We start from the raw sequence: 24,083 nt of genomic DNA, 5'->3' as shown, positions 1-24,083 counted from the left end.
ACTGTGTTAATGAAGATAAGGAGATTTTAATAAAATTATTTGTAACAAATTAAAAATCTACCGAATCAAAAATTGTCAAGTGTTTATCTATTATGTTTGAGCCATCTATTAACGAAAAGCACATGATGAAAAACTAAGCCCTAAGAATACTGATTTTCAACATTAAATGTTCTCTATTTGTCTTGATTATCATGGTAACAATACACTAGTTCTGCAGATGACCTGTAGTTGAAACAAGAAATCTAAAGACTACTTTAGACTTTATAAGCAAAGATGGATAGTGGCTAGCAGTGGAATCCAGGACGCGCGTCCCGTCCTATTTGGGACGCGTCAGCTCGATGTACCTACATCCGAGAGTTAGTGTTTACCCGGAGATTCGAACCCAGTACTGTTTGTTTCAAACGCCGTCATTTTATCCACTTAGCTACTGAGTTCTGATAGCCACTTGCCTGTGTGATGGGGTGAAGTTTGAATTCATTTGGTATTGTCTGTTTTCTCATCTATTCTGTTTAATCAATGAGGTTGCTCTTAGCCTGGTGATTGAAATCTGAAAAAAATAGACTGAGCACAGTGAAAATCTGTTGTGAAGGAATAAAGATGTAATGGGTCATTATTTATTGCACGGTTATTGTGATTCCTGACCTCTATTGATAAAAAGTTCTTGGGTATTATTAGAAAAATTTAGAAAGAAATGATTGATTATCTTGTATTTCAAATTTTGCGTTCACATGTAAATGAACAAACATTTTTGGCCTGTAATAAATTATCAATAGGCTGTAAATTGTACATTTTTGTAATTTGATTAAAATCCATGTAGCAAAATCTGTTTTGGTTGGGTAACTGTAACTTCTGAAGAAAAAAAGCCACATCAATTCTATTTGACCTTTATATTATACCACTGACCGTTAATAGATACTGAAGTAAAAAACAATATATTTTTTAATGATCACGTGGAAATGAAGTTTAATTCTTTCAATTATGTAGATTTAAGTTGTCAGTTATAGCGACAAATGAAAGACCATTCATTTCATTAAAAGCGAAATGTAAAAGATCGAGAACTATTTTCCGAACATGACACGGATTTGTAATGATCATAGTTCAGTGAGGCTGGCCTATGTGAGAGTTCATCATAGTAACCCACCCACTTGTTCCGCTGTTCTTGAATCAATGAATGGTTTGCCTTCTTTCTTGAATGGTCCCCTTCGTTGTATCATACAGTGATATGTGGTAGTGATAGCAAAATATTATTGGTCACTGAGCGTGGACAAACAGACGCTTAGACTACTGACGATTAAATATGTGATCTCCGTTCCTCTCAATAATTTCTACTCTAATCTCACTGAGTGGGATTTTCAGTAACTGTGTTGAATTGAGTATTATCTAGTGTTAACCTGGTTATCTGTTCTGGGTCGTGAATTCTTGATCTGATATGATGTGACTAGTCTCATTATCGTATAACGTATTGTCGTAGTATACTTGAGAGGAAAATATTTTAAATCATGCTTTGTATCATACAGTTGTCTCATACTTCCTTAACTTGCAGCTTTTTCCAGTCAGTCAGTTACAACGTAGGACCAGGCACATACATGCACCGGTCCAAGTTGCCACGCCTCATTAGCACAGCAAGACGAACACCGGATCCATAGAAGCGGTCGACTCAATGGTGTAATACATAAAAGAAAGATAGCATATAAGGACATAGTACAGGAAGAAAGAATTAGTCCGTAGAAAGAAAGATGTGACATAATTTTAATCTCATAGTTTAAGGGAAGACAAAGAGTGTATACACCTACGCCATTGTGATCGATTCTGAGCCATGTCACCCAGAGCCTCCAACCATTGGGTACGTTAGTCACGCGGACACCAACCAACTAGACTGCATCTACCAACGTGACTCAGACCAGAAGTTAGTGACTTCAAGCACTGATGCCACGTTTTAGTTTGGCCGCCCCTAACGATTTTCATATTAGTATATTAATGAATTATTTTAACATATCATTCGAGTTTATAATAAGATAATGTAAAAGATATATTTCATTCACACTAAAGATAATGATTTAAACATTAGTGAATGAATCACAGTTCACACTTTTGTGAACGAATAATAATAATTTTGGCGAAATAAGCCAGAAATATTTATGTTTAGATAATATTTACAAATGGTAATTCTCAAGACTCTAGAAGCATTATATATACTATTGAACAGCTTGTTAGCAAATTAAATAAATGTTTATTAATAGAATTTTCTGTATACATTATTAAACAACATTGATCTAAATCTCGTTTAGAAATAGAGTTTCCATGACGTAATTTTTGAGATATCACATGTGGTAATACATATGTGCGAAAATGCGTTGACATACATATTGACACATATGTGACCTAGATACAAGAACTGAAAATTTAATTTATAATAAACATTTCTCGCTAGGTGGTTTATTTTGAAAACTCATTGTATGTGCTAATAATCTATTGAGAAAACATATCGTTTTGTTAAGACATATTTAAAAGGGTTTTACACAAATTGAATATATTTATTGACAGACAAGTTAATATACATCATTATATTGCCGGTGTATCTTTATTCTGCTCAAAGTTTCAATATTTTCATTCACTAGTAAAATGGAAGTTTACAGATTGTCAATGAGATTTAGCCCGTATTGTTTTGCGTTTAGTTGAAAATTTGCTGCGTATATTCTAGTGATTCAGCATTCATTGACTTATTGATAGAAAGAAATAAACAAGTTATTCACCACTTTGGTGTGTCAATATTAATTTACATACCAAATCTGAACACTGATTCTGAAGTTCATGATATCATAGAAAAATTATGGCTTAAATGGTTTATTACAAAGTCTAGCAAAAAGTAAACACACTAACAATATTGAGAAAGTCTAAAATAGTCAAACTAATGAATCGATTTTTTCATACAAGTCAATGATAACTATCTAGGATTTGAGTACACCATAATGAAAATTGTTATGACAGGTGATGTCCATATGTGATACTGATAGACGGTGTGCTACGCTCTAGCTACTTGAGCGATAACACAAGAGTGAGAGAGGAAGTTTATTGGGCTACTGAATAAAATACACAAATGCTTATTCATATATATACTACTCTAATCCTTAGGAAGTTGGTCTATTTCTTAGCCACCAAAATGCACTTGTATGTCAGGTTACTTCTAATTGCCACCCAATGACCTCATTAGGCTACTCCTGACCTGTTCTCCATAATAAAAATCAACACTGAAGTTAAAAGTATTACCATCATTGACTAACAGAGAAGGTTGCTTGGTTAGCTTTTTTAATTTTTTGTAGCTGCTGTAAGTTCATTATGATAGCCTTACAGTAAATTTTGTGTCTGATAAAGTATGAAAAATCTGATAATTATATCTTAGTGATACCACAACCACGCAAAATCATATGCTCCCATAGTAATAAGTCATCAATAAATACTAAGAAATTATCTCGAGAAATCATGTTTACATTGTACTATAACAATAAAAAATATTTTTTAGTTCAGATGCTTGTTCTTAGTGGTATTATAATCTGTGAACTGGATGGTTCGATTTTGAAACGACCATTGTCGATTTGAAGCCTAGATAGAGTCCAACATAAATTGAGATCGATGTTGTCTGATAACAGTCCTTCGAAATGTTTTATTGTTGTTTTCATAAACTGGATTTCAATCTTTTTATTTCGACAGCTTCAGAAATGCCGAACAATTTTTGTTCCTTTTGTTTATTGACTGTTTCGAAAGATTTCGAAATTTTAACATCATTTCCGCTGTCGAGCAAATGACAAACAAAACGTCCTGTACAGTTAATGTTAGCTTTTGTGAAATATGTTCAGAGATGCAGACACAAATACTTTTTTTATTCCGATGTATCTTACTTTGGCGCGTACATGTAAACTGGTGAACACAGTTGGATGTAACATAAGCCACGTATTTGTCCACATTTGATGATGTTTGTAGATTTCAGAGTTTCACCTCCGTACAACAAAACCGTCTTGGCCGATATATTGAGAATTCTGACTTTCAAATGAAGGAAAACCTGAGTCCCAATCAATTTCGAAATAACTTATCCAGAACGACAGTGAAATGTTTAATCGAACAAACTACAATCACCAGGAAGGAATATTTTAAATACCTTACTCATTTGTCAACTAGTTGCTTCTAATTGTTGACTGAACTTAACTTGTTTTGGAAATAGACTAATCTACTTCACTTGGTATTGTTTTGCTTGTATCTTCCCATTAAGGTTTAAGACTGCAATTGATCAGTCTGTTATTGGCATATGTGCATACTGCGTTTATGCCTAGATATTGGATTAATTCACAAGCTTTTAAAGGCAAAGATGGATAGTGGCTAGCAGTGGAATCCAGGACGCGCGTTTCGTCCTAGCTGAGTGGGTAACGCGATCACATTTGAAGCGAATGGTGCTGGGTTCGAGTCCCAGAGTGAACATCAGCTCTGAGACGCAGGTGTGTCAGGCTGACGAGTCCCAAATAGAACAAAACGCGCACCCTGGATTCCACTGCTAGCCACTATCCATCTTTGCTTATAAAAGACTAATCTACTATCTAATCAGTCTAAGAAATTACAAATAGTCACCTATTCACCTCACAGATGATCATAATTTCTGGTGACTGGAACGGAATCGGTATTTGAAAGACAGTCAGGTCTCAAAATCCAGCGAATGAAGCCACAACAGGGGAAAGTGTCCAGTTCAGTCCTATAAATGCTATTAACTAACAATTTTACACTAGGTTTCGAAGAAAGCGCGCGTACTACATGTACATATCCGATGTCTAGTAGTTAGCACGACATTTTGAAACTTGAGAACGCTCAAATTTTGTTGGCCAATACTACCGTCCATCATCGTTTTGACTGATATTGATTTTAAGGAGAATGATGTGAATTCGTTTTTGAAAGTCCATCCTAACAATGTACTAAACTTTCATCAAACGGAAGCTTGTTGTAAATAAATAGGTCAAACCATTCACAAAATCAAAACGTTTGATTCCCCTGCTTGTGAACCGTCATACGACAATTGTAGGGTAGATGACACTCAAATACAAAATTTTCAGTTGGTTTTTACATAGTCAAACTGTAACGTGGTGGTGAGATTTTATGTTTGTCATATGCAATCTATTCAGATATTGTTGTCGGCACACTTAGTTCGTGGACGAAATTGACTTGTGCAAGTAGAAGTACTATTCCACTAGATCCAAGTTATTCGGAATGGCTGAAGAAATCTACTGATGATTTCTTACTCTTATATCACGATGTACAAATGTTATATACGAACTAATAATAAATGAATGATAACTGCTCTGAATTGTCCACGGACTGTCATTAAATATATTCCTATTGGGTAATAATTAAGTAACTAGATTATGTATATATACATATTCCCTTTTATCAAAATCGTCCATTTGACCTATTGGCTACTGTTAACGTATTCACAGTTTATTCGTCTTAGTATACCACACACATACCCAATTTTGGATCGGTCTTGTATAATTATTACTTCTCATTCTATGGTGTGATACGGTCTAGTTTGCCTGTATAAAAACCACGTATATCTGAAATATACGATTCACATATCGGAGACCGATATTTGTGTTCTGGACTGGACGGACTGAGTTGGGCGAGAAGCTACTATACAGAGGACCGATTAGGCTCAGAGTTGACTTAACATTGCTAGTGCTGGTCAACGCATCACTAGTTTAGCACAGAGACAACGTCATGGATGTCGGTATTCTCATTGGTGATTTTGTCACGTAGTATTTGACGGGACACGGGGAATAACAAGATTTACCAATTGATGAAGGTTCAAACACAATTCCCAAATCTTAGATGATCTGAACCAAGTAAGTGAGTATAACTTCATAAAAAGTGAAGTATTACTGCGTAAGCCATAACTGACTACATACAAGAAATACGCTTCAAGAAATGACCAGTCGATCCTCGGATATTCTTGATACGAGAACTTAGTTGTAACATTCGTAACTGTTAATCGAAAGTCAATCTGCTGCATTCTTAATCTTATTTTCCTACAAATTACTTTTCAAGGAACCTTTCGGTGGTTCCGAGCAGTTTGCGATAACTCTGTGACACGAAATCAACACTACTATTTGTTTCTTACATCGATGATTGTCTCTCATTTGAGATCGCTTCAGCAATACTTACACCTGTGACTATATTATATTCCACTGGTGAAATTAGAAAGACATTAGATAACGTTCCATCTTCACGGTCCCCGTTTTCCCTAGAATTGTGGATTATTGTAATTACACCGTAGCCGTAGTGGAAATACCCTTCGGTATATTAGTCAAACTTCGACAGGATTTCTCGGTCGTCCTACTGTAGATTTGTTTCCCATTTGCTACGTAACAATTTAATACTCGTTATGACTACATTTCTCTCAGAATAATCTATCAGTAAAATCGTTACGAACAGTTTGACCATTAATATTTGTTCTTTAAATGTAATGTTGCTCGCTGTGCAAACCGATGAAACCTGTAAATAGACATGCATTGTGTGTTTATTTCCTCAATATAATTTATTTACCAGCTGATATGCTTTTGTTCGTATCATCCTGGCTAGACGTTTTGTACTGAAAGTTTAGTATCGACGAAAAGTTAGGTAAATACTAAGAAATTTATTTTTTCTGAAGATGGATACATATGACTTTTCAAGTCATCGAATCTAAAACTGTTCACAACAATTCGTTACTTATTAGCAGCATTTGAATGAATGCCAGCCTTATTATAAGATGAGACTTTATGAACATTTTGCGTTTGATTTCGGGGAATCGGTTGTAAGGATTGTTAACCAATAAGCTAAAAAGCCGAGAGAGTATATGTCAGGGATCTAGCATTGCCTTTTAAATATCATTACGTTTGTTCTTGATAAAAATGGCAACTAAAACAATCACTAACTTGAAGCCATATTAGTTACAAAGATGAAAATCTATCACAAGTGAATCCCTGTAAACTGAAGCATATTTTTGGGGATATTTAGATTCTAACCTAACATTTAATTCATAGAAACCCCAGAATCTTGACAAAATGTGTGATTAGAAGGCACAACGGATAAAGAACCAGAAAACTATATGTATGATGAGTATTGTTTAATATAGTTTCCCTCCTTATCACATAGATATTTGCTTACTTAGCTTTAGTCAAGTGAAGAATTATCGGGACACTTAAGAACAATTTCTGCACTCGTTAAAATGGATGTCTAGTTTTTATTACCGCCTAGGATAATCTCGATATGAATATAAGAGGAAATACATCATGAGAGTCTGCTGAAATAATGAGAAACGAGGTTCAAAAGTCCATTGGATAGTTTCATGGAGTAATACATTAAACGGTATCGTGAACCAACAGCTTAGGTTACTGACGAAAACCCCACCGAATCGATACCAATCAAGTGTCGGACTTCATAAGTGATTACGGAAGACAGGAGACTCCCAAATATTTCCCAATAAACTATTTTTGTCGGAAAACGATTACAAGAATCACAACATTCTTACTTACTTACATATTCAAGTCATATATGCTGAAACTCTAAATAGTAGGCCAAAGGATGGCTTGTAAAGGCTCTTCGCGATATGCGATACCATAAAAACCTGATTCGCAAGATGACAGGAATGTGAATCATTCCTAAACGATGTCCAAGGGTGAGCGGGAAAACTTACTGTAGTTTATTAAACCTTAGATCATGTACGGTTATAACTAACAGGAAAGAAGGAAAGCTGTTCATATTTCTAACCGAATAATTTGTTTAATTCTTTGGAAAAAAATTTAGAGAACAATTTCAGTAAACAAAAATTAAGATGCTTCATATCTAATACTTACTAATTTAAAAACAGAGAACATACATGAAAAGGGGGAAAGCTAGTGTTTTTTTTATACGTGAACGTGCGGCAACTATTAGTCGTACGACTTTACCACTGGATTTTCGTTATAACTTCATTCAGAGTGGCAGCACTTTTTCTCAATTTACACAATTCATCCGCACTAAGTTCAAGCGGAATCAAATGACTGATTCCAGCTGAAGTAACAAGACATGGTAAACTCAAATAAACATCCTCTTCGATTCCGTGAATTCCTTTGACCGGAACAGAGAGTGGATAAACTGTGTGATGGTTATTTAATAGTGCGTTACAAAGTGATCGACATGTCAACCCGATCGCCCATGAGGTGTAACCTTTCAAGCGAATGATGTCATAGGCACTCTGGACAACTTGCTTGTGTATTTCCTCGAAATTTTCAGGATCATCTTTGCATCCTATCTTTGGATTTAGAGAAGACAGCCGAACTCCAGCAACATTCACATTACTCCAAACAGCAACACTCGAGTCACCATGTTCACCAATTACATACCCATGGACAGAATTGGCAGATACTCCCAATTTCTCACCTAACAGAAAACGAAACCTCGCCGAGTCAAGCATGGTTCCGGTCCCAATTACTCTATGAGCTTCAAATCCACTCAATCTTCGAGCAACATATGTCAAAATATCGACAGGGTTCGATACGACGACTATGATGCAGTTTGGACTGTATTTCACAATGTTCGGTATTATTTTCTTGAATATATCAACATTACGCTGAACAAGGTTCAGTCGTGATTCTCCTTCGTTTTGTCTGGCACCAGCAGTGATGACGACAATATCTGAATTTGCAGAGTATTTGTAGTCGGTTCCCCCATCAATTTTGCACCTGCCAATAAACTGTTGACCATGCTGTAGATCAAGAACTTCTCCTTTAACCTTATCTGCTACGACATCAATAAGTGCGAGTTCTCCTGCCACTTGCATGGTAGAGAATGCTGCAGCCATTCCAACCATTCCAACACCTATAACAGTCACTTTACTACGAGAACGAGACTCAATATTTGTTGGGGCCACTGACTTCAACAAACGATCGCATACAGATGACATATTTTGTGATAAACAACCTAAGTAAATTGATAGACAAATACGTGACCAGATATACACAAACCAAACTAATTGTAGTACAAGTCCACTCAATTGGATATGTAAAACAAAAGTATACGTTTGGTCGTACAGATAATAGTCTTTATTGCTATATTTTATTTTTTCCACCTTATTTATTTCAATTCTTCCCTTTGAATTTTTCTAGGATTTTTTATACGCACTGTTATTCCTGGTTTGGTATCGCCAAATACTTCAATATCCAAAATTTTTTAGGGAGAAATAACAACTTAATAGTTCCTTTAAAATTGGGTCTTGGTTATGAAAGAGATTTCAGTTAAAAATTGTTAATATTCTTGTCCCCGTCGTTTGTTAGCTTCAAAGACAAGTCACTCGGTGTGGCTAAGTAGTCACCTCCACTGGTACCGTTGATTCAAGCCTTCAGAGTGTCCTGATACATGAAGTGGAAATTTTTGATGAATTCCTCACATATATTCAGTTCGACAAGATTTAACTGCACACTTAAACACCTACAAATTACAGCATTAACGTTCTCTGCCTTTTAAATTACCCCTTCCTAGCCTTATGACACTAACTACAGGTCTTTTCATTAAGAAGCTAACTTCCGTGGGCCCAGCGTGACCAAAGCAAATTCACTTAATTATTGATATCATACCGTTGGCCTACTGAACATTACAAAAACTTTCCTCAAACATGGAGATATAACCAGTCGGCAGAGGTCAGATGAACATCTTGGAAGTATAAATGTTATTACGACTGTGATAAATCATTGGTCAATAAACCGATTAAAGCCCCATTCAGGCAGTTCTTCCTGTTTAGTCTAGAAAAACAAGTTAAAGCTGCTCTTATTTCATTTTAAAGTAATAAAGCTGATGAGCCAATATCATCCGTTAGAGAGAAACATAAGGTCATTCAGTATATTGACTATCCATTTTTCTCTGTGAAATGGTCGATAACATTCTGCAGTTCTTCGGAGGAGCCCATCGTGTTAAGGTTCTGTTTTCAAAAAAACAGATATTCCAAATCCTGTTGTTGTCACAACACCGACAGTAATTATTCCCTCAACCAAAGCAACACCCTCAAGTTTTCCTAAACCTAGATCAATTGCCGATACGACCAAACTCCCTATTAACATCTTTATCCATACACATGGACAACTAATAGACATTTTGATCATTCCCGTTTGTTATACATTTGAAGATGCCACAGTTATTCGGAGTGGGACAACGCCTTGATCAGTAACACCTTTATGATCAAAGTATTCCAACTCAGTCGACTCAGAAGTCAGAAGCGAAGAGGTTCGAAGATATTTGATAGGATATCGATATATTCAGGAACTGAATAATCGGGGGTGGGTAGATGTTGCCCCCGATGATGCCCCCGAATGCCCTGGTACGGCCAAGAGTGGGGAGAGTCCGCTCTCCCTCTCGAAATACTCTCACACGGCCACGCGTATACAGCCTCTGCCAGGGAAGTCCTACTCATTGCCTTCTCGTGGCGGGGGTGTTGTTTACGAAAATGAGAGGACGAAAAGCGAATGTCCGGCGCTTTAACCGGATCACAAACCAATGGTGCACATGGGCTCCAGTATCCTGCGGGAACAAATGGCGTATGAACCAATCGTTGGTCACTGGCTACCATGGGATTGCATCTCCTTACGATGCTCCACTGCCTTGTGGGTTAGACCTTTAGGTCAAAGGCTCGGGGTGTGGCCCCCTAAGATAACCACCTGCTTCGGTTTGGGCACCCGGGCAGTATCACAGCCCACACACAAATAGATGAACTCTTTATGCCTATGGAAATTACCTTTCTCGCTTTGAAAAACAAACAATTGATTCAGACTATTATCATTACAATTATTGTCATTATTAATGCTATTATTATTATTACTACTATTATTGTCATTATTATTATTATTATTTTCCACATTATTCACCCTCTTTTATACTTATACAGCGGCTCGCCTTTGGTGGAAATTCGACTGTATCTAAACGTTCTCGAGTCACTGTCCGGTTGAAAATTGTATGTTACCACCGAATACGAGAACTGAAGCAGTTTCTCTGAAACCACGTGCACCATTCAAACTGGCTGCCTTCAACGTTCGCACATTTATGCAGGTCGAACAACAGATAGGGCTGGCTATGTCTTTGGAAAGTCTTCATATCGATGTCTGCTGTCTATCCGAGACCCGTATTCAAGACTCTGGCGAAGTACTACAAATTCGATCTCCATCTGTCGCTTTGAAAAGCTTGTTTTACGTGCGCTTATCCGGGGACCCTGTGCCATCTTCGTCTGGTCTCGCTGGCGTTGGTGTCGCACTAAGCGCTAGAGCTGAGGCAGCACTAGTCGGTTGGATCCCCATTAACAATCGGTTATGTGCTGTTAGATTGGAAAGTTCCATCAAAGTGAGAAGAAATCGGCGTGAGAAACGATGTTTTTTCGTCATCTCCGCCTATGCCCCGACAGATTGCAGCCCGGATGCAATCAAGGATGAGTTTTACCACCAACTAACAGTTCTACAGAAAGTTCATCAGACAGATATTGTAGTACTAGCCGGAGACTTGAATGCTCAGGTCGGGCGTCTAGGCACAGAAGAGAGTCGTTTAGGTGGCCGATGGGGACTCGTTGGTTGCAGGACAGATAACGGGGACTGTCTACTGCAACTGTGCACAGACCACAACCTGTTTCTGGCTAGCACTAACTTCCGGCACAGTCATCGCCGATGTGCCACCTGGCGTCCTCCCTCTGCATCCCAGGCCTGGACTCAGATTGATCACATCGCGATCAGCTACCGCTGGCGTGGTTGTGTACAAGACTGCCGCTCCTTTTGGAGTGCCTATCTGGACTCTGACCATGCCTTGGTCTGCGCCAATCTTACCTTACTTTTCAGTGGCCAACGAAGTGACCGCCATCAACGGATTGACATTAGCAAACTGGTTGCAACTTCTGTTGCAAGTAAGTATCGAACCGAGCTAACTTCTAGGCTAGCTACCATTCCACCAAAAAGTATAGATGAGCATTGGTTGCAATTGCATGACGCCATGAAAATGGCTAGTAAAGTCACTTGTGAGTTTGCGAAACGTCCCGCTTTTAAGCACTGGGTTTCTTCTGGTTCCTTACAATTCATTGAAGCCCGTCGGTCTACTCTGGGTGACCGTGAGTTTGACCATAAACGAAGGATGTTACGTAAGGAAATTGGGCAAAGCTTGCGTAAGGACCGAGAAGCCTGATGGTGGTCGGAGCGTGCTAATGAGCTGGAAGCAGCAGCTGCATCTGGTAACTACCGGAAGCTCTTCCAACTCATCCGAGCCACTGGGAGCAAGAAGTCTGGTGTGAGCGAAATAATCTGTGAAGATGACGGCATGCCAATCACTAACATCCATCGACGTCTTGGACGATGGGCAGAATTCTTCGAAGGGCAGTTCAACTGGCCTGCTGCTCTGGTAACATCAGTCAGACTGTCCTGCCCTCCATGGCCGGTGATGACTGATCCACCAAACGAGGAGGAAGTCCGCAAGGAACTCCAACTCTTGAAGCGCTACAAGTCACCTGGCCCAGATGACTTACCTCCGGCTCTTTTTAAAGATGGTGGTGACTTTCTGACTAAGGAATTGACGACGTTGTTTACAAAGCTCTGGGAACTAGAAAGTGTACCAACGTCATGGAATGAGTCGATAGTTGTCCCTATCTTTAAAAATGGTTCACGTCATTCCTGTAACAACTATCGGGGATAAGTCTACTTCCGATTGCGTCCAAGCCATTGGCTTCCGTCATATTTCGTAGGTTGTTCAAAACCCGAGAAAGATTGACTCGCGAGGAGCAGGCTGGGTTTCGTTCTGGTCGAGGATGTATTGATCATATCTTCACCCTCCGCCAAATGTTAGAACACCATCATACTTATCAGAGGCCAACAATCGTAGTGTTTCTTGACATCAGGGCTGCCTTCGATTCGTTGGATAGGACTGTTCTCTGGGATTGTCTATTGAATAAGGGTGTGCCTGAGAAGTTTATTAACATCCTAAAAGCCCTATATACAAACACCTCAGGCAGAGTGAGGGCATACAACCACCTCTCTCCATTGTTCCATTCGAGCAGTGGGGTTAGACAGGGTTGCCCAATCTCACCATTCCTCTTCAACTTTGCCATCGATGACATTCTGGAAACAGCTCTGATGAATGTAAGTAATGGTGGTGTGGATCTGTTGCCTGGAGAAAGACTTCTCGACCTTGAGTATGCGGACGATATTGTCTTACTGTGCGATAATGCCCAAGGCATGCAATCCGCACTTAATCAGTTGGCAATGAGTGTCCGTAGGTATGGTATGTGCTTCGCACCTTCGAAGCGCAAAGTACTTCTACAAGACTGACAGGATTCCAATCCTGTATTCACCCTGGATGGTGAGCAGATAGACGTAGTTGAGAAGTTCGTGTATCTGGGTAGCTGCATAAGTGCTGGTGGGGGTGTGAGTGATGAGATCAATGCACGAATAGTGAAAGCCAGAGTGGCTTATGCCAATCTGTGCCACCTTTGGCGCCTTCGTGATGTTAGTCTGGCTGTAAAAGGTCGGATTTACAACGCGTCGGTGAGAGCAGTTTTGCTCTACGCTTGTGAAACCTGGCCTCTCCGAGTTGAGGATGTTAGACGACTCTCTGTGTTCGATCACCGCTGTCTCTGAAGGATTGCTGACATCCAGTGGCAACACCATGTTAGTAATGCAGAGGTTCGGCATCGTGTGTTCGGGCACAGAGATGATAATGCAATTGGTGTCACCATCTTGAAACACCGACTTCGGTGGCTTGGACATGTTCTACGAATGTCGTCCCAGAGAATTCCACGTCGTGCATTATTTGCCGACTCTGGGACTGGTTGGAGGAAGCGGAAAGGTGGTCAGTGCATGACATGGTGTCGTGGTATGAAAGAAAGCTACAAAGGACTGGCTTCTGTCGGTCCTTCACGACTTCCTGGTTGGGGTCTGAGAGATGGTGCTACACAGTGGCTAGAGACGTTATCAGATATGGCTCAGAATAGAAGCCAGTGGCGATCCTGCTGTAACCTTCTTTTACTTTCTTCATAAAAAGTGGTTGTGTCTCCTTTACCTGAAAGATTTCTTCTGATTGTACCTTTCCGTTCCCTCATTACTACCACACTACCTTACACCAATCTCTTCGTTATTGTTCTCTTTTTCTTTCACGCTCCTTACCTTTTTTTTCCTTGTCTTTAAATTCCAATTGCTTTGTGTGGCGCATATATATTTGGTGCCTTCTTGTACCAATATTTGTGTTCAAATAAATAAATAAATAATAATAATATGTTGTAGGAGATGTGAAGCACGGCTTACCCACTCGTGATCTGATGCGGATGTATGACCTAGCGCCTTCATATAGGTGAGTCCAGTCAAACTAATCCGGTCATCACCAAATGTCGAAGACTTACAGAGCTATTGATTCTTGGGTTTAATTTACCGCTACACATCACTGGTGTGACAACCAAGGCACTCGTTCTCGTTGACACAGGGGCAGAAGCTAGTATCCTTTTCACGAATTTAAGTGACCATGCACAAATTATGCGTTTTCAATCTAAAGCAGTAAACAGAAGTTCAGTCCGAACATTCAGCAAAAGTAGGTTAACCGTAACGTGTGTTTACTCAAACCCATTCTTCTGTTCTCAGTGAATTAGGACTTTTATTATATCACTCTAAATCGTTAATACATAAAATCTTATTCTACCATCAAATCGTACCAGATTGGTATGTTTACTTTTAATTCCTTCCGACAACCATAGAAGTCACAGATGCTACCAATCTATTGCAGAGGGTTTGTTATAAAAAAATATGCCATATAGCAGTAATGGAGGGGTTGTACTCATCACGCAGTGCGTTAAAGCAAGCTTAACATTGAAAAGCTGGAAATCTGCTGTCAGTGTGTAGTGTATCTTTGCTGTTTTGGCAGTAAAAGAAAGCCGAAGGGTCAAGATCAGGGAGTAAAAAGGTAATTAAATGTTGTTAAGCTCACTTTTTTATAGATCATATTTCACCACTTGCAAATTTGTGTTTTTTTTACGGTATGATGTCAACCGGTACCTAATATGTTCACCCTCACGATGAAAAGTACCTGTAAATTCTCACTTTCATATTCGAATTATTTTTGGACAACTGTCTTCCAGTTTGAGTGCTTCGTACGCCCTGGTTGACTAGATTCCTACATTATTCGTAGTTCCAGTATAACTTTCTCACGCAGTAAGTTCAAAGTAGACAGTAGTCTTTATAAATAAGCCTGTTAAGCTAATATCCGTATTCTCTATTTCAGTTAATCGATGAAGACATGTACCACGTGCATCTGCTGTATACTGCCATTTTACTCTAATACTAACTGTTATGTCTTCAGAAACATAAAATCGCCATATGCAGCAAATACAGACTTATTTGTTTTGATGAACATAGGGAAGTTCATGGGATTTTTAGCAGAACAGTAGTAATATTCCCACTAAAGAGCTAAGCGAGTACGTAGACCAATGTAAGGCATCATACAGGGTGCCTTTGAGTTACTCGTGTTCCATTAATGCGGGTAGAGGCATTGCTTGCTTATCATATGGCATTTGAATAGGAAGCTATGAGACTGGACGCAGTTACGGTAAGGATGTACGACGCGTGTCCATCAGCTGCCGTGACAACTCATGGTGGTTAGAATAAGTTATGAGAGGACCCGAGTCTATAGGTTTGCCAAGAAAATGACGAAGATATGTACTGAATCACTTAAACTTACTACATATGAACTAGGTGCTGAGAGGCTCGTGTATCGCAAGTTTCTTGCAACGATTAAGTTGGTAAACAAAGTAGCATTGGACTTAAACATTTATTCAGGCACTTTCATTAAGAATCGAATATCAAACAAAGGTTTAAACGAAGTTCCCGTTTAGAAGTTGCATTGGTAATTTTAAGCTGCAGTCTTTGTTGCTTTTTTTTCCAAACGAAAAGGTAAACGAAGTAACTCAAAAAGTACTGGAAGTGGTTGTGAGACTAAAATGGACAGCCAGCATCCTTTTTATAATCTGCTGTTAGTTGAGTCTCCCATAAACAGTTTCATAGTACCATGGTTCTAAGGGCGAAACAGTTCTTAGGATCTGTGAAGGCTCACTTCTATTGAATTCTAAGTGAGAGAATAGTAATGAATTTAGTCAGAAATGTGGAATAGATAAATAACCAAATCACATGTTTTTAGCAAAGAATTTATGCAGTTGTGATTTACCTTGAGTTCATGAATATTAGATCAGGTCAGCCACTATTACTTGTGCAAAGCTAACATGGGCTTAGTACCATATCGGAATAATTTTATTATTTTGCTCCCACTTAAGTACTCCCATGCATCTGCGCCTAGCTTAACAGGAAGACATAAAAGCAGAGTTAGTGACTGATAAACTAAAAGTCCCAGTTGTCAAAAAGATCCTTAACATTTGTCCACAACCAGCCGCATTTAATTGATAAACAGAACACTCATCTTCTAAGACTGTACGTTGCTGTTTTACGGGCAACTAACGGCACAGCCACTTAGCTATTCTGCTACCGATGTTATTTCTGGGGAAATTGTTTATTGAGAATGATATTGAAATATGGTCAGTGATAGATGTACAGTCTAGAAATAAACACCAAACATACATATCGATATCTTATATTCTATAACAGCAACAGCATCAAAGGCACGTTTTTTCCTATTTTTAATCAGACTGATTTGAATCAGCACACTCATTAGAAAGAGGCAGCTCTACTTACCAAACTGATCTATTTCGTTACAGGCTTCGAGCACTATACTGAAGTTTACCATAATTATTTCGACTAAACTGAATTATACGACAACCAAAAATACTAAACTAAGGAAGTGTCATAATTATTGTTTCGGTTGCACAGACATGTTGCTCAAAGTGGTTAAATGGACGTTATTCAGCTGATAAAACCAAAACACGAAATAAAGGCCAGTCGCGAACTTGCCTAACAGAAGACAAACGATATATATTGCTTTCAGACTGAAGACAACAATCAGTTGTCCATAAAAACATAGTTTACAGTACAACAAACTATTCTTCGGTAACATTATGCACTGACGATCTATCTGGAAACAATCAACTATGTGATTAAACTCGCTATGACTTTGGATATCATCCCAGCGTGCAATGAACGTACAGTGTAGCGCAGTCAAGCGTGGCTAATAACAATTACCAGCAGAGCAAAATTAACAGCATAATCTAGTTATTGAATAAAAAATACATTATGAAATGACAAATTATATAATTACTTGAACGCACAGATGACCGTTATTACACTGGGTGATACATTAAGCCTACATGGTTGCGTTGCGGATAATATCACCCGACAATGTTCATTGAGCAATAGTTAAGGCACGATTACTCAGTCCGATTCTCTTCTATTAAGGCACTTATTAAGCAAGAGCATTCCAATAGGTTAAAGAAAACTAGGTATGAGTGGATAAAGAACTGTATAAAATAAGGTGGTTATGTGTAGTTATAAAATATAGTACTAAAACAGTATTTTGATGTACGAATGGCTGTCTCCTTTTTTGTCAAAGCTATTTCAGCCCATATTATTTTGCAGGTTTTATAGTCTTGAGTAGGCTTCGTTTTTAGAGAATCGTCCGGTTTGCTTATAATAGGATTACTCGGTAGGAAGTGAAACCAATTCAGCGTTCTAAACACGATTTAAGGAGTTATTTTTCATAATAAGTCAGCATCAATACAATTGGATCGTGACATTCAACTAGACCATAAGGAGCCGTAAACAAACAAAATGTTCTGCCCTACAGGCATGTGTGGATTGATGTTATTTTGAAGGGGTTTTGTTCTCTGAGCTGGGTGGTTTGGTCGTGAAGCTTTCATCGTTGTTCTAATTAACATAATTAGCAGAAACTTCAGGTAGAAGTGAAGCGTTCGAATTTCTCCATGTGTGGTTCACAGCTTGTCCTGCAGACCTCGATGTTGATTGGTCCTTGTAGGCCGTAAACTTTTCATTGTTTACTTCTTTGTTTTGGTTGTATCTCCCAATGGTTTACTTTTGTTCCTATGCTTGAGCATAATTTTCCTGACTAGTTGATAAATTGAATCGATTTCAGTGGGCTTGTTGATTGCTGGTTGACCTAATTACTATTTAAAGGCCTGTATATAGTTACAAGGTTTAACATAATGCCTCTGAGCCAGAGGGGTTCTAACTTGATGTGATAATATCTTAGGTGATAATTTTCATTGTCGGAATACCCCAAAAGAGATTTAGTGGTCCTTCTTTGAACACCTTTGATTTTCATGTAATCATTATTCTTTCAGTTTCTGTTAATAAAAAGTCATAATCAGGGATGTGTTTGATATACTTTCCGTATAATACTACTAGTATAGATCAAGTCGTTATTCAGTAGCTCTTTATTTGATGAAAGGTGTTGAAAAATAATAAATCAAATATGCTTGTTTAGTTCTTCGAGAGATTATCAGACTGAAGGGTGGGACTGGAATAGTGCTTGGCTGAGGTTGCACGAAGTTTGTATTTCATAAATGATCTGAAATTATTTGGGCTAGATGTCTCGTCTAAAGTATCACTAGTAGCTATATTCTAAAATTTCTTGCACGGGCTGACCACACAATGTACCCCTAATTGTTATATAGTCATGATATTAAGAGCCATAGAGTAGACTATGGTTTTTATATCGGTTCTAGACTGAGAAGGATTCTCTGTATGCTATTGGTGGTTCTGATGTCCGTTTTCATATTCTCTGGCTATTGTTTTAATCGGAGTATGCACTGTAGGATGTGAATCACTTTCGTTATGAGGATATCTATGGTCATAATTCAGTGGACTAAAAATATATCTCACATCCTATACTTTGTGGGGTGAGAAATCTTTTATTACCACACTTGTTAAAAGCTCTAGACTTTTGTGGGTGTGCGGTGTGTCTAGTGCTTTGATAATTATTATTGGTCTCTGTGCTCAAAGATTGGCAGTCCTGGCGCTTATATCCAGTTTTTCCACGCGGAGAGGTTAAAAATCAAGTAAATTATTATGAGAATGCGTTATATCCTAGCGAAGATTAGAGTGAGGGTAACTTCTGGGAGTTATTAATGGACTAATATTATACATATATTATTATTGTATGACTATTCAGCGACTAGAGTATGTACATTTATATTCATCTTATTATAAGCTTTATTGAGATATACAGACTATTATTATACGACTTACTATTCTTAAATTATACCCAATTTATTAATTGCCGTTTCTCACAGTCACAGCTACATTTTGCTCGATCTTGTACAATTGTTATTTTTTATTAATGGTATGATGTGTGTAAGATCCATTTGGAAGGTTTTATGTGTTGGTGAAAATCCCTCCATGTATATACTTGTACTTTGTTCCTGTTGATCTTCTTAGTTGTACATTGTTAACTTTTGGACTACATTTGAATTGTTAATATTTGTATTTTATTATAGTTTTTGTTTTTACCACACCTTCACTAATTCCCCATGTTTCTTCCCGAACTGCACTTATGTTGTTTTACTTTATACTAAGTCTGAGCGGCAGCCATCTTGGTTGGTTCCTGCTTTTGATTGCTTGACCTGTGTTGACTGGAATTGTGCATTTTGGTTGTGAATTGAAGCACTCTTCCAGAATTGAAAACACTCTGTGTTATAGAGCGACCAATTATTACCTTTTGAACGAATCTGTACGTGATCTATCCAGACAGGATAGAATAACATTTATTTGTGGTGATTGGTAATTTTCTTGCATTCTTTATCAACTTTCTTATTTATTGTAGTTTAGGCTTGATCAATTAAACAATTATTGGTTGGATAGCTGTGTGGTTATATTTGTTTAAGTAATAATGTATACTTAAATTTATGATAAATTATAGAACCGCTATCTTACCCAATTACCTTGTTTTGGCTTCAAACGGGCGAGGGCGCGTATCCAACTTATCCAGGCAGCTGTCCAGCAGTCCAAACGTGGTTTGGATCCTACAATGTGGTCTGGTTGGCTTATATACAAGCCCAATATATTTGAGATATATTATTCGCATAGTGAAAGCTGATATCCGTAGGAAAATCTGGACAGGAGAAAGGATCAACAAGGATTACAGGCTACTCATACTGGTCAATAAGTCATGGGTTTGGCACAGTGCTAGGATTGCACAAGTCATATTCTGATTGGCTACCGTATCATGTGATATATTAACCGAACAAGAGCCATGACAATATGCCTACATTTCTAGCAATTTTCCTCTATAACAGTTGTTAAAAATCTAGGTGTTTTGGTAGCCCATAGTCTAGAATACTATACTGGAAGGAAAGGAGGTTCTCAACACAACTCAGAACCGCATAGCACTATTTGTAAGATCCATTTTGAATGTTTTGTGTGTTGGTGAAAATCCCTCCATGTATATACTTGTGCTTTGTTCCTATTGATCCCCTTATCTGTACATTGTTGTCTTTTGATTACATTTGAATTGTTAATACTTGTATTTTTTATTATAGTTTTTGTTTTTCTTACGCATTCACTAAGTTTGTGTTTCTTCTCGGACTGCATCTGTGTTGTTTTACTGGACACTTGTTCTTGGCGGTAGCCATATTGATTTGTTCCTCCTTTTGTGTGTTCTATCCAGTCAGGATAGAATAACGTTCATTTGTTGTGACTGGTAATTTTCCCTCATCTTTTATCAACTTTATTTATTGTAATTTAGATTTATTGATTGAACAATTATTGGTTGAATAGCCGGGTGGTAATATTTGTTTAGGTAACGATTTACATTTAAATTTATGATGAATTATAGAACCGCTATTTACCCGATTACTTGTTTTGATTTCGACGGGAAAGGGCGCGTGTCTAACGTACCTGGACGATTATTCTTCAACATCCAAACCGTGGTTTGGATTCTACACTATTGACCCTGCGAAATTGATATGAATGAGCAAATAAAGCGAACAGTGGTCGTAAAATCTCGTCCGCTGACGCCGAATAAATCATCGGGATACGATGTCCAAAATATGTATCCAAGGCTTACTCTTATGTGCGTCTTCCTTTACACTTCAGGCAGTTATTTCTATAAAAGACCAGTTACAAAAACTATACGAACACCAGTATAAAAAAACACCTAGATGTATGCAACATTTTGTTTGCTTCATAAAATGCATGACATCTGCAATATGTTGTATCAGTAGGACGTCAATGTAACGCAGCATCCACATGATACTACATCTTTTACAATGCATGATTCAATTTTAGTTCAACGGTCGTCTGCTCATGAACCAAATTTTTGGTACCCTGCTTCTGCAGGAAAACGTTGAGCTTGCTGTAATAAATAATTCAAAATTTGCAATGGGTTGATATTGGTTGTAAGCCGGCATGTCTCATGCAACTTGTGATTTTTGAGAACAACATATTATTATTCGTTTCGAGCTCAGGTGCTCAGTTAATTCAGAATATCGAGTAAGTTATACCTCCGTAATATTTCATCACCAACCCAAAACGGCATCATCAATGACGCGTCTATTACCTCTCATCATTATTATTAACGGGCTAGCAAAACCGTTCACCTGCAAACTTGGATGTTGCTCTCACATTTCAAAGAATTAATTCACAGTACATATTCGAGACATTGCAACGATAGTCTTATAGTACTTTTGTATAGTTACTGACGGTAAATGCGTCATAAGGTAAGGCTTTTTCACATCTTTCCGATCAGCAGTTTTGGGGTTGTCCACGAAAACTCATACCAAACACTAATATCTTCTTTCCTAATATGACCAATTGTATCAGTTCAGCTCTTCCTAAAATTTTCAAGAAATATGTCCAAGACAAAGTGTCAGTTCGCTAAGATAGATGCCCTGTATTTGAAATGTACTGTAAGATGTGGTCCATTTGCTGGAGAGAGTAGTTGCCGAACGACCAGTTTTTCTAACGCGCGCTTTTTGAACGGGAATTTTGTCCTAACGTGACTTTCATTTCTCTAACTTTTGCTGTGTTCTTACGCAACAGTAGGACCATTTCTGATCTAACGATCTATTCTGAGCTATGCATTCGGTAAATTAATACTTTCGAATTTCACCCAATTTAATAGTTAACTATGGCTTTGTCTCAGCTTACGAATCAGTTTTTTTAGTTTTTTCACTTAAAGGCTACGTTAGTTCACCTTATCCGTTTCTATCCATTTTGCCCGTTTTTAGTGTGCTTATTAGCGTATTTTTCAACGGCCTTAGGCTATTGCTAGGATCTATAAAACAATTTATGTCACCATAGTCATAAAAAACTCATGCAAACCCGGATACCGTTTTGTTATTGCACCTAGCATGCAGTGCGACAACTACAATGGTTGGTTCCATGAAGCGTGCACAGATCTTACAGCAACTGCTTACAACAGGCTCAGTAGGTCGGATCATAGGTGTATATGTGTCGTGTGCAAGACGGATGCTGAAGTTTTGCTGAGTAGCATCACTGTCTTATTGACAGGTCTGAGGGATAAGTTGTCAGCAAACTTGAAAAAAGACAACCATAAAACGGATAGACAAACAAAAAGATGCAACGAAAAAAAGAGGGATCTCGACATCGCTACTATCGATGGAGCACGTAATAACACCAGTGGTGACATGCTGAAACTCAGTACCATCATAACGTCAAAGGTAACAGGTTCTCTCAGCAGACTTCGATCTCCCAGCACAGGATCGCTGAATGCAACGGCAGTTCCCAAAAATTCTGTATGTAATCGGACCTCCGTTAAGAAAGTCAAAAAAGACCAGGCGTCCGGTTTGGCCACACCGTCTATCCCCGAGAATGCCCATCCGGTCAGAAAAGAGCCTAGGAGTTGGAAACGTGCTTCGACCTCCAACCTCGGAAAATAATAACGGTTAGCGATGACTCTTTCATAATTATGAACCTTAAAGACAGCCCTGACCTTCACCTTAGTTTGCGGGACAAAAATGAAAGGATGCTCTGGGGTGAATTGAACAAGAAACTTGAACTTCCTAGAATAGAGCCTTTGACGGTCACATGGCTTACTCGGGGAAAGGAATCTAAGCATCAAAATCACCCGAGGCTACTTCGCGTAACACTTAAGAATGCTACCGACGTAGAGGATGTTCTGATAGGTAGTCATTTACTGAAATCCGATGGGAACGTAAAAATACTTCCCGACATACCGTATTCTGAGCACAATGCCGTCCGAAACATCCCTAAGGAATCTCGCGAGAAGTTTTTCCGCGGAAGAAATATCTTTGTGCAAGGTTTAACGGAAAACACGGACCCTATTCAAGCAAAATCTGATATTAGTGAATGAAAATTCGTCAAGCAGTCCTTGAGGCTCAAAAATATACTGACTCAACATGTGATGAGACTTGCCAAGAAAGATAGTGATTCCAGACCCCGGCTGATGAAGATAACTTTCCCATCCTCCCGTATGGCGGCTACAACTCTGGAATCGTTTCATGGCAGAAGACGTCGGTTGCCAACTGCAATCAATATGCACCCGGGTAGGCCACAGGACGCCAGGATCAAGCTCAAAGGCAAGTTGGAGCTGAGCATTCCACTTGTGGACTGTCTCGATCATAAAAATAAAACGTGTGAACGACAGGGGCTATCGACTTGGCATACCTTATATAGGTAGGCTACCTGTCCATTCACGTAAGGCTCATACAGACAAACAGGAAGAAACGCACGCGCTTCAAATTGAAAGCATAAACTGCTCATACATGAGCGCCGCGAGTCTACCAAGTAATATGGATAAGCTATGTGAACTCAGCAATTTTAATAGGGCTCATGTGATAGGAATATCTGAAACTTGGATAACTTCTCAGTTTACGGACCAGGAGCTAGCAACGCCTGTGATGTCTTTGTTTCTCAATGACAGAAAAACAGGAATTGGTGGTGGAGTAGCTCTGTACTTACGATCCTGTCTGGAGGTACACCAAGTTCACAACCATGAGTTTAACAATCTTAATGAATCCGTATGGTGCTCAGTAAGTTTGTCTACCACCTCGAAGTGTCTAGTTGGAGTCATTTACAGGGAGCCAACCACTAATATCTAGTATGACGACAGTGTGTTAGAAGGATTACCCCACTCTACTCGTCTCG

The 24,083-nt window shown here is 38.5% G+C and overlaps 1 protein-coding gene across 1 annotated transcript; it reads right to left on the bottom strand.

The window, feature by feature from the left end:
• Positions 1 to 87: 87 nt before the first annotated feature.
• MS3_00004080 (uncharacterized protein) lies at positions 88 to 9,582 on the bottom strand. Its single transcript, XM_012946297.3, has 3 exons — positions 7,712 to 9,582; positions 7,555 to 7,676; positions 88 to 915 (listed from the first exon to the last, which is right to left on the bottom strand). The coding sequence occupies exon 1, from the start codon at positions 8,957 to 8,959 to the stop codon at positions 7,961 to 7,963; it is 999 nt and encodes a 332-aa protein (XP_012801751.2). The 5' UTR covers positions 8,960 to 9,582; the 3' UTR covers positions 88 to 915; positions 7,555 to 7,676; positions 7,712 to 7,960.
• Between the last annotated feature and the right edge of the window lie 14,501 nt (positions 9,583 to 24,083).

This window comes from Schistosoma haematobium, chromosome ZW (genome assembly GCF_000699445.3).
Source record: "Schistosoma haematobium chromosome ZW, whole genome shotgun sequence".
Taxonomy (NCBI): domain Eukaryota; kingdom Metazoa; phylum Platyhelminthes; class Trematoda; order Strigeidida; family Schistosomatidae; genus Schistosoma; species Schistosoma haematobium.
Note: the sequence above shows the minus strand (reverse complement) of the source record. Positions and strands in the feature narration are given on the sequence as shown.

Coding starts and splice junctions, on each gene's coding strand:
- MS3_00004080 (XM_012946297.3), bottom strand. CDS start 8,959: ATGTCATCTGTATGCGATCGTTTGTTGAAGTCAGTGGCCCCAACAAAT.